This window comes from Mesitornis unicolor, unplaced genomic scaffold (genome assembly GCF_000695765.1).
Source record: "Mesitornis unicolor isolate BGI_N332 unplaced genomic scaffold, ASM69576v1 scaffold38365, whole genome shotgun sequence".
NCBI lineage: Eukaryota > Metazoa > Chordata > Aves > Mesitornithiformes > Mesitornithidae > Mesitornis > Mesitornis unicolor.
The window spans coordinates 21,716-33,027 of NW_010186974.1; the positions used below are offsets into that span (position 1 = coordinate 21,716).

Consider the following 11,312-nt stretch of genomic DNA (forward strand, 5'->3'; position numbering starts at 1 on the left):
CGTGAGTGTTTGCAGCCATACATCACCGGGTGCTCTGCCAAACCCACCGCAGATGATGCTGCAACATCAAGCTCAAACACCCCCTCCTCCTCTTGCTCTCCTCTGTGCCAAGGACCTCGCATTTAACATCAAACGCACACAAAGGGCTCATTAAAAATATGTCGAAGTAGCAAAAAGCATTCGTTTACCTGGGCTGGTCTGGTGGACTCCCTCGAGGTCTCCAGCAGCTCCCCCTCCACTATCACAGGCAAGAGCAGGCTCCGATCGCCAGGGCCCTGCCTGCTCCTCTCCTGGGCAGCTTCTCCCTGGGATTTAGGAGGAAGAGGGGCACCTCCTTGGCCTGTGCTGGTCTCTGCTGTTTGCTCCTGTCGTGGCTCTTCCCCAGGCTTGGGGACCGCAGAGGTTTCCTCTCTGATGACCAATTCCTGGAGCTGGTTGTCAGCCGTGGGGGCTGCACTGGACACATCAACGGTGGTTCCCACCTTGGTCTTTTCCTGTGTCGCCCTCTCCTCCAGGATCAACGCCACCGAGAGATCACTACCAATTCTGACCCCATCTTTTGTCACCTCCTGAGCCACCCCTTGTCCCGGGAGGACAGGGATCTTCTGAGCCCCAGTGAGGTTTTCTTCCTCTTCCTCAGACGTGGTTTTCTTTTCCTTTTCATCCCTGCTGCTCCTCATGGGTTTGGCTCCATCTCTCACCAACCCAGCAGCAACCGTGGTGGTGGTTCCATGTTTCAGTTCTGGTGTGCTTGAGACCAAGTCCTTCTCCTCTTCCTCCTCCTCCTTCCCTGGGATTTCCTTGGAAATCACAAGAGGAAGGGGCTGCTTTTCCACAGATTTCTCCATCTGAGCGCTGTCTCCTGCAATACCAGCCTGCTTTGCTTTCTTTTTCTTGCTTTTCTGTTTCTGGGTAGGTTTTCGCTCAGGTTCACTTGTTCTTTCTTCATCAACTGGACCTTCTGCATCCACTCTCGGGGTTTCTCCTCCGATGTGCTTGGCAACACCTCTTGCAGCTGCAAACTCACCTCCTGCAGGCTCCATAGGGATGCCCATCTCGGGGGGCTCTCCAGACTCTGCAGGACCCATCTGTACAGTAACTCCTTTCCTCGGGGCTGCCGGTGTTCCCCCATCCACGCTGCCCGCTCGCTCTCCTCGCTCAGAAGCCACCACTGCACCTCCTCCACCTGCCACAACTCCCCCTGCACTTCCAAACCCTTTCCTCCTCCTCTCCTTGCTGTCCTCCACACCATGAAGCATCTCTGTGTCCAAGAACGACTGCTCTTTCTCCAATCCCAATCCCTCCACTTTCTCTGTCCCTCCATCGCCTTCTCCCCTCAATTCCTTTCCCCAAGCTGCTCTCACCTTGGAGCTGCTTTTTGCAGTCCCTTTTTCCATAGCCCTTACCACCACTGTCTCTTTGGAGAGCGATGCTGTACCCGATACTGATGGATATTCTGGAGTCACTTCAACCTTTCCTTGGGGCTGAGGTGTTACGTTGTCTTCTGAAGTTTCTTGAGGTTTTGATTTCCCTTCTCTGGGGGTCACTGGGGATCTCTTGTGGGCAGCGGCTGCACCTCCAGCCATGTCACAGCTCACAGCCTCAGACCCAGCTTTGTGCTCAGCACCATCAGACTGCTTAGCAGCACCGGTAGAGACAACATCTTCCTCTTTTCGAGATACTTTTTCCATTTTTTCCTGAAAAACGTGGGGCTCATCTACTTTGCAGACCTCAGAACCACGTTTGTCCTCAGAGATTTGCACCTCCTGAAGAGCAGCAGCTAATTTCGGGCTAACCAGTCCCTTTTCCACAGCTTCCTCCAAGCTCAACTTTTTCCCACTGCCGCCATCCACAATCCCCCCCGTCCTCAGCTGGTTGGTGGCGATGACTTGGGCCACCTCCTCATCCAGCAGCCCCCGCTCCACAGCGGCCCTCAGGGACAGCCTCTGGCTGAGGGGACCCTCCACCACCCCCCCGCCGTCCGCCTGAGCCTGCAGCAGCCGCAGGGCGGGCAGGGGGTCCACCTTCCCCAGCGCCACCGCCGCGGCGCACGTCAGCCTGGTCCCCGTCACCTCGTCCGTGATGGCGCTGAAGGGATGGACCTCCAGATACCTCTGGCCGGATTCGATGTCGATCCTGCACTTCTTTACGAACTCCGAGTAGGGCACGATCGTGCAGGTCTCGGGATCCACAATTGCTTCTTTCATTTCGGAAGACGAGAGGACTTTCTCCATCACCTGCTGGGGCAGCAAGCCCTCCTTTACCGCCTGACCGAGTGCCAGCCTCTGGCCAGAAGCGGGATCCAAGATGCTTCCACTCCCAGCCTGGATTTCTTGCACTTTCCTCTGGAAATCCGGACTAACGAGCCCCAGTGACACTGCCTGGGGTAAGGGCAGCTTCTCCTTGGTCACTGGGTGCACGTAGTCCTGCAGGCACACGCTTTCGGCTTCCACGAGCCCGTTACCCAAATCCTGACTGATCAAACCATGTCTCATTGCGTCGTTTACCGAAAGCCTCATTCCAGACACGTGGTGGATGATCCCTCCGTCAGCAATCTGCTTGGTCAGGAGCTCAAACGCTTTTTCCTTCTCCAGGAGCCCCTTTTCGACAGACTCCGCGACAGTCAAAGGCTGCTTGGTTTTGGGATCCACAATCCCACTGGTCTCCGCCTGTAAGCGAATGAGCTTCTCCCTGGTCACCTCATCAGTGTCTTTCCCTTTGGAAGCCTTCTCCAGCTTGCCAAGCTCTTTCTGACCCGTTGGCTCGATGAGGCCCAGATTCGAAGCCAAAGTGACCGACACCTTTTTGCCACGTTTCAAGTCAACGATGCCTCCAGTAACCACTTGCCCTTCCAAAATCCTCATCGCCGTTTCCTTGTCCAGGAGGCCAACGGCAGCAGCGTCCTTGACAGAGTAGACAAAGTTATTGCCTGGATCGAGGACACCGCTTATCGCTTTGTCGGACGCGAGCACCTTCTGGAGCAGGTTCTCATCCATCAGACCCTCCTCAATGACGTCCTCGGTGGTTAAGGATTCGCACGTATGAGGGTCAAAGAAGCCACTGAACATCTTCATTTTCTCCATCAGCTTCACGGCTGTGTGGCCGGGCACCACCCCACAGGCTACGGCTTCGTTGAGGAGAAGAGTCCTGCCCGTCTGCTCGTGGACGATGCCACCGCTTTGGAGCTGCGCTAACAGCGTTTCCAAAGTGTCCTCTGCTTCCTGCTCTGCAGGGGCTGGTAGGGATGGTTCATCACCTCCCTCATCACCCAACACCTCGTCCCACTCTCCTTCTTCCACTTCCAATGCTCCTTCCACTTCCAATGCCCCTTCCACGTCTTCACTTTGCCTCTCTCTTTGTGCCTCGCTGGTTTTCAGGAGCACAACCCCCTCTCCTCCCAGCACACCATTCTCAACTGCTTTCTCATTTAGCAAATAAGCCTCTTCAACATCTCCTGCCTCTAATTCAGGTTCCACCTGAGACCTCTCTGCCATGATTTCCAGTCTATCTCCACCTTCTGCAGCACCCATCGATAACCAGATTTCGCTTTTCACAACTGCTCCACTTTCCAGTGCCCTCTTCTCCTCTTTGATACTTTCCACTCCATCTACTGTAACAGGCTTGGACTCTTCTTCTCCCTCCATCAACATTTCCTCTGCTTCTCCAAATCCACTACCAAGGCCACCAGGACGTTCTGGCATCAATAACTTTATCTGAAGCTGGTCCTTGCTTGCAGAAGCTACTTCCTCTCTTCCAAATTCAGCATCCATTTCACTCTTGCTGGCAGCCTGTTGGGTACCAACCTGCTCTTGCTCCTCCACAAGCAGGACGTCCTCTGCATCCTCCAACAGGAGCTTTCCAGGTTCCCCCACCACCTCCCCGTTCTCCAGAGCGGTTCTGGAGGGCAGCACCGTTTCGCTTTGCTCCTTTGGAGGAGCAAACTGAAACTCCAGCTGCTGCAAAGCCAAGCCATTGCAAGGCTCCCTCTCAAGAGCTGCGTCTGTCCTCGTCTCCTCAAAACCCTCGCTCTCTTCCAACACGTGTGCCCAAGATCCATTTTCTTGGGTTCGGATGAAGGCTTTGGTGAGATCGTTCAGCTCTCCATCCACTAAGAGCAGCTTCTGGCCGTCGTGGATGTTGATGTAGCTGTGGGTCATCAAGTGGAACATCAGCCTCTCATCACTGCCCCTTAGCAGGGGGTCACTCTGCTCTTTGGGACCAGAGGGACCCCTTCCCGAATTGCTCTGGCCGTGGCTCCTTCTGCTCGGAGAGCCAGCGAGCTGCACGCTGGCCATCACATCAGGTATGGCTGTCGATCGCAGCTTCTTCGCCACATCCCTCTCCAAGATGCCGTGTTCAACCGCTTTCTTCCAGGACAGCACCTCCGTGGTTTCGGGTATAAAAACACCCTTGATGAGCTGCCTCTTGCTGAGAATCTTGTAAACCAACTCAGTGGACAGGAGCCCTTGCTCCAAAGCATCCGCAACTGGGATGATCTCCCCCGTCTCTGGCCACAGGAGCCCCATGAAGGACCACAGCGACTCCAGCACCACCAATGCAATCTTTGGTGCTACCAACTCCTTCCTCACAGCTTCATCAATGGTCAGTCTCTCTCCTGTGACGGTATCGATGATGCCCCCTGTCTGAAGCTGCCGGATAAGAAGCGTGCACGCCAAATCCTGGTCGATCAAATTGTGTCTCACGGCCTCGTCCACCGTCAGCCTGTGCCCTGTCCTGGGGTCTACGATGCCACCAGCAAAGAGGTGAGCTTCCAGCAGCCTGACGGTCACCTCTCTGTCGATCAGCCCTTCCTGCACGGCGCGGAAGATGCTGACTTTTCGGCCCGATTTCAGGCTCACCGTGCCCCCCGCCAGCTGCGTGACCGGCAGCAGCCTCAGCCCGCTCTCCTGGTGCACGACGCAGCGCTGCACGAGCTCGGGCAGCCCGATTTTCTCCGCCGTGTTGGGGTCAATCAAATCCTTGCTGTTCTCCAGGTGGGACAGGAGTCTGGCATGAAGCTGCGGGGTAAGGAGCCGTTCTTGCAGCGCTGTCTCCATGCTGACCCTGCCCTGATGGGTTTTAAAGCCCCCGGTGACAAGCTCAGCCTCCAGGATCTTTATCCCAATGCTCTCACTGATCTTTCCCTCTTCTATGGCAGCAACCACGGGTAGGAGCTGCCTCCCTTCACGTCGGACTTCATCCACCTGGTGCAGAGCATCCTTCAGCTCCTGCAGCACCTGGAACGTCCTGAGATCGATGGCGTTTCTCGCCAGAGCCGTCTCCAAGGAGAGCTTCTCGTTGGTCTCTGGAACAACTAAGTCAGATGTGATAACCTGGGCCTCCAAGAGGACCAGGCCGGTGTCCTGATCTATAAGACCTCTCTGCATGGCACCAAAGACCGGGAATATTTCTACGGTGCCAAGATCGATCACTCCTGCCACTGCTTCGCTGGCCTGGAACAGAAAGAGAAGGGAAAGAATTAAACCAAAATCAAGCATTTCCAGCACTCAGACTGCACGAGGTCCAGGGAGGTCTCAGTTTAAAACAAAAAAGTTTAAAAACCCTAAACCAGGCTAGAAAGCGAGTCCCAAAGTATTTGAAAAGCAACTCCACAGGCATCACAGCACACAAACGGGTGCATTTGCTAGCTTGCACACTGCCAGCAAGTCCTAATGCTCATCTCCTCCATCACCCAGGGCAGCACTGAGATGCTCCCAGCATCCACCACCAGTAACGCAGCAAAGCGGCAAGCAGCAAAACCCAGGAGCGCTCCTAATGCTCCATGGAGAAACAGAGGTGAGGAGACCAACGAGCACACCACAGCCGTTCAGCAACTCCGGTTTCAAAAACCGAGGACAACACCAACCCCGCTGCGTACCTCCAGAGGAGAAAACCCCCACAGACACCCACTTCGGGGCACCTAGGAACCTCTCCCAGCGCAGTTTCCACCCCAACTCCTGCCATGCTGAAACCCTGCATTTCCCAAAGCAGATCTCAAGTGCCAGGACCTCTGGGGAACACCACGGACCCTCAGGAAACACCACAGATCCCCGTGCCATGGAGCAGCTCCCAGCCATGCGTTAGGGCAGCAGCGCTGCATGCGGGGCAGCTCCCCAGCACGCCCAGCAGCACCCGCAGCTCGAAGGAGCCGTGCTCCTCAGACAGGGCATGGTGAGACACAGAAGATGTTGGGGATCCCAGTATGGAACCAGTGACAGATTGGGAGCAGACCATCTGCTCTGGTGCTTCTGGAGGGGATTTTCTCTTCTTGCTGGGTAATAATTGACATGATAAAGAGTAACGGCTCTCTGAATGTTTGGGTTTCTTCCAGTCCCTCTGGTTGGGTATAAGAGTGGCCCAAACACTACAGGGTTGTGGGGACTGGGAAGAGGGAATCTGGATTGTGGGATTAGTTCATTTTGCAGCCCAAACACCCTCTGATTTGGTCTTTTAATTGGTGATTCTGACTGCACAGGCAGCTGGAGGTGTTTGTAGCTGGGGCACAGCTCGGGTACAGCACAGCAGGGGATGCAGAGCCCCCCAGGACTGGTCCACAGAGCCCCCCACTGCTCTGGAGACAGCCTGAACCTGCCCACAAAACCTAAGCTGTCCACCACCACCGCCAGACTTGGGCATGCACGTTGGGAGATGAACAAGCCATGGAAAGACAGAGAAGAGGAGAAGAAGAAAAGAGAGAAAGATAAAAAAGGAGATGGGGGTAAAAGGCTTTTACTTACCCGAGTTGCAGGGTGCGCCTTGAGCAGTTAAAGACAGAGCCTTATGGAGCAGTTCAGCCGTATCACACACAGTGTAAAGCTTGGTGTTAGCGTCCAGCATGCGACTGGTTTGTTTGCAAAAAAAAAAGAACCCCCCACACACACACGGGTCGTCCTCTTTCACTTTGTGTGGTTGGTTTGGGTAAATCCCGGAGGGTTAGTTAAACTTGTAAGCAAGGATGTCAGTTAATCTCAAAACCAGTTGACATGAAACACGAACTGTACGGGGACACATCATGCTCAATTTAGCGCGCTCTGCTCTGCGGTTTGTTGGGTTTTTTTTTGGTCTTTTGTAACTTCTCTCTGACACTTGGATGTTTCCAGCAAGCAAATGTTAAGGAGTTCCTCACGCTCCCTCTACAGTGAAGCAGCCGCACCGCAAGAGCCGCAGGGATCGTCTCGCAGACGGGGACCTCAAAGCCCCGCTGCCACCTCTTGTTTTCTTTCCCCGGCTTCATCGAGAGCGTGAGTGAAAACTGTTCCAGCCCCAGCCCCAAAGCGCGCTCACGCTGCATCAAAACAGCCCAGCAAGCCATGGAAAAGGCTTTTTTTTGGCTCTAAAGTAATTTTCCTGCCCGGGAGGGAGGAAAAGGGAAAGGACGAAGCATCCTTTCCACGGGCTTAGCAGCAATTGATGAGTCTGTTTGCTCACTGTAAGCTCATGAGGGCTAAAGGGCTTGCAATAGGAAGCATTTACTGCATGGAGACACTTAAAATGTGCTATAAAGTCCAATGTGGAGAGAAACTCTCTCTGTTTAGGTGAAAGCTGAGGGGGGCAGATCTCAAACATCGCCCTCTTCCCATGAACGACTCGAACAGGGCTTCACTCATGGACCCAACAGCCAAAACCACGCGTCCAGATCCGAGCGGGCCGCTGCTTCAGAGTACAGGGAGCCAGCAAGCAAACACACAAATAAATCCATCGACACATGTATATACATTTATATAACACGTACACGTATATCTGTGAAAGACCAGAGAGGCCATAAGGATGCGCTTTCAGCCCTCCCTACCCAGCGGCACGAGGATGGGGCTGGCGGACGCGGATGGGAAATGGGTCCTCCAGGGACCACCCCGATCCCAGACGTTTTGGGTGACGCACAGATGGAAGAGAAGGGAGGGCAACCACGTGCAAGTAAGAAAGTCAACGAGCTGTGAGAGGCCGGTGGCCGTGAGATATAAAACCAAGCGAACCCTTTGTCACCCCCGGAGGGGTGCCCTGTGTCCCTGCAGCCGTGGGAGCACGCAGGGAGCAGTACCTTGTGCTCTGTCTCCTGAGCCAGTTGGCTCTGGAGCTGCTGGAGCTGCTCGGTGGAGTCGCTGCAGAGAGCCTGGTAGGTCTCCTTCAGAGCCCCGAGCTGAGCGGAAATCTGCTCCTTCTCCGGGTGGGAAAGCCTGGAAAGGGATGAGGAAAGCTCTCAGGGAAACTGCACAAAGCAGCTCCTCAGAATTAACAAGTTCTGGTGAAGGAAAAGGCCAAATCCACCATGGGTATGGCTCAGCTAAAACCAGCAAGGCTAATCTGTGCTGACCTGCATTGTAACAATCAAATCAAATCCCCAGATATAAGAGATTAGATCACTATTAAAGATGATTCATATTGTCCTAACGAGATAAATGGGTTGTATATTTCATAGCTCTTGTTGCAGGTAAGAAAGATGACAACTTTCATGTGCAGCTCATCACTGGTTTTAACAGAAGTCAGACCCCAGGGATGCCACCAGCGCCAGCTCTGAGGTGTCTCAGTCCCCTCGCCAGTCCCCTCCTGGGGCCACACTCACTTGTGGCTGTGTTTAGCCAGGAAGATTTGGGAAGTTTTGATGGCCTCAGAGATCTGCTCCTTCTTCGCAGCCAGCTCCTCATTCAGGGCCTGTTGGGAGAAAGGAAAAAAGGAGGAAGCTTAATTCAGCTGTGGAAAAAGAGCACAAGTTAAAGCAAATTGCTGATGGCTGCCCCCAGTTTACCTGCTGCTCCGAGATGGATTTCTCGATGTCGCCCAGCTCTCTGCTGCCAGCAGCAGCCGTCCTGCCCTGCACGCTCTGCTTCAAGCCCAGGGCCCAGCCCAGGAGCTCCTTCACCTTGTCCACGTGCTCCTGCTTCTCCTCCTCCACGACTTTCTGCAAATGGAGGAGGGAGGAAGACAACAACGTCAAAAAGGTCCCTGATTTCCAAAGGCAGAGAAGCTCTCAGGAGCGGCACCCAAGATGTAACCCCAACATGGAGCAGCATCCTTGAGGGTGTGAGGAAATGAGCCTGCACAATTTGAAGAGAGAGTTCAGTTTCACAGAGTCACAGAATGTGAGGAGTTGGAAGGGACCTGGAAAGCCCCCCCAGTGCAACCCCTGCCACAGCAGGAGCACCAGAGCAGTCACACAGGAACACGGCCAGGGCTTTGGGTGTCTCCACACAAGGAGACTCCACCACCTCTCTGGGCAGCCTGGGCCATGCTCCATAACCCTCACCCTGACAAAGTTTCTCCTCATCTTCAGCTTGAACCTCCTGTGCTCCAGCTTGGGACCATTGCCCCTTGTCCTGGCATTGGCCATCCCAGAGCAGAGCCTGGCTCCTTCCTCCTGACACTGCCCTTTCCCAATGGATCCCCAGGAATGAGGGCACCCCTCAGTCTCCTCTGCTCCAAGCTCAAGAGCCCCAGCTCCCTCAGCCGCTCCTCAGCAGGAGATGCTCCACTCCCTGCATCATCTTTGTGGCCCTGCTGGACTCTTTCAAGCAATTTGCACATCCTCACCTCCTCCTCCTCCAGCCGCCGGAGAGCATCGCTGATGTACTTCACGTGCTGCGTGGTTAACGTCACCAGAGCCGTGTAGCGAGTCCGCAAATCCATGAACTGCAAAGGGAGAGAGGGAGAAACAGGGCGCATCAGTCACGACCGGCAGATCCGCAGCGACGTACTTTACAGTACAGGACACGGATGCAGCATCTCTCACTTGGGAAGCTCCCCCAGGCACCTCGCAGGCCCTGTACGGCACCAATGAAACGCAGCGAGTCTGACGGGGAGGGTTGTGGCCACACACGGCATGCTGCATAACACTGGAGCGGAGGGGAGACTCCGTGACGGACACTGGGGCGGATGCTCAACTCTTACAAAGAGGGCTAGCGGGATCTTTAATATCCACACGGAGCAGACAGGACCTCGGGTCCCTACGGGTCTCATCCCAAAGATCCACACACAGTGACGCTGCATGGCGCTCCGGTTATTTACCTCGCAAGGCTGAAGGGCTGAGCCGACCCCGCTGGATTTGACCCAGGGGTTCCCAGGAGTCCAGGTATTTCATACCTGGTGCTCAGAGCACTAAGCCATCCTCTCTGGCTAGCGGAAAAAACAGCGAGGGTGGAAACTTCATTTACACAAGAGCGTTCAGCAGAAAGGAGCTCAATTCACAGAGGCTGCTCGGTGTCGATGAACCCCCTCCCCGTGCACAATTTCTCCCTCGTGAGCGTGGGCGGGCGGCTGTGCTCCTACCTCCTGCGTGATGGCATCCGAGGACGAGTGCATGCGTCGGCGTTTCATGGGAGACTTCTGCTGCGACTCCACGAACGCCCGGTACGTCATGAGCTGCAACTCGTAGTCCTGGAGAGGCAACCAGGGTGGGGAGAGATGCAGTAAGTGAGATGCAAACCATGCTGGGGCCATTTCTGCCCAGCCAGCCTTATCTGGGGGCAGGAGGGACCCGTACCTTGACGGCAGCAGAGTAGTGCTGGGAGAATCGCTGACACTGGTCCAGCTTGGCTTGATTTTTCTCGATTTCTGCAGCCAAAGCCTTCAGCAAAATTCACAGAATCACAGAATGGTTTGGGTTAGAAGGGACCTTAAAACAATCTAGGCCAAGCCCCAAAAGCAAAAAGCATTCAAAGCAAAGATGGTTGTCAGGAGAGCTGCCATGGGTGGTGAGCTCAATTTCAGTCCCCATCCCTCCCCTTTTGGTCCAAGTCTTTCTCCTCTCCAACGACTTTATGCAAGGCCTCATTTCTACCTCAAACGAAGCAGAGTTTCTCTGCTTACCAGACACCCTGACTGTATTTCATGTTTTCAAGCTTACAGATGAAAAGATTTCAGTAAAAGAAGAGAAAAGACACCGCAGCACCGTGCCATGGAGACATCACGAGGTGCTGCCGTACCGTTTGCTGGCTCAGCTGCTCTGACAGCACCCGGCTGTCCTCTGCCTGCCCAGGCTTCATCAGCTCCTGCTGCACCGTGATCTCCTCGATCCACTGGATCAGGGCACTGTGGCACTGCCGGTAATCGCTCAGCACCTCCTGAATGCTCTCCAGCTCTGCGTGGCTGCGAGGAGAACCAAGTCAAATGTAAGAGGAGGGCGAAATGCCACCAGTGGGAATCATAGAATCACACAGAATATCGGGAGTTGGAAGGGACCTGGAAAGCTCCCCCAGTGCAACCCCTGCCACAGCAGGAGCACCAGAGCAGTCACACAGGAACACGGCCAGGGCTTTGGGTGTCTGCACACAAGGAGACTCCACAACCTCTCTGGGCAGCCTGGGCCATGCTCCATAACCCTC

At 54.8% G+C, this 11,312-nt stretch overlaps 1 protein-coding gene across 1 annotated transcript in view; it reads right to left on the reverse strand.

The window, feature by feature from the left end:
- Window positions 1–11,312, reverse strand: part of LOC104541278 (microtubule-actin cross-linking factor 1, isoforms 1/2/3/5-like) — a gene marked incomplete at both ends in the record, with an annotated part of 41,740 nt that overhangs the window by 18,034 nt on the left and 12,394 nt on the right. Inside the window, 8 exons of the mRNA XM_010185289.1 lie at window positions 702–5,453; window positions 8,036–8,171; window positions 8,558–8,646; window positions 8,741–8,893; window positions 9,523–9,621; window positions 10,258–10,365; window positions 10,472–10,555; window positions 10,914–11,076. Coding sequence (XP_010183591.1) covers window positions 702–5,453; window positions 8,036–8,171; window positions 8,558–8,646; window positions 8,741–8,893; window positions 9,523–9,621; window positions 10,258–10,365; window positions 10,472–10,555; window positions 10,914–11,076 — 5,584 coding nt within the window. The remainder of the gene's footprint in view (window positions 1–701; window positions 5,454–8,035; window positions 8,172–8,557; window positions 8,647–8,740; window positions 8,894–9,522; window positions 9,622–10,257; window positions 10,366–10,471; window positions 10,556–10,913; window positions 11,077–11,312) is intronic.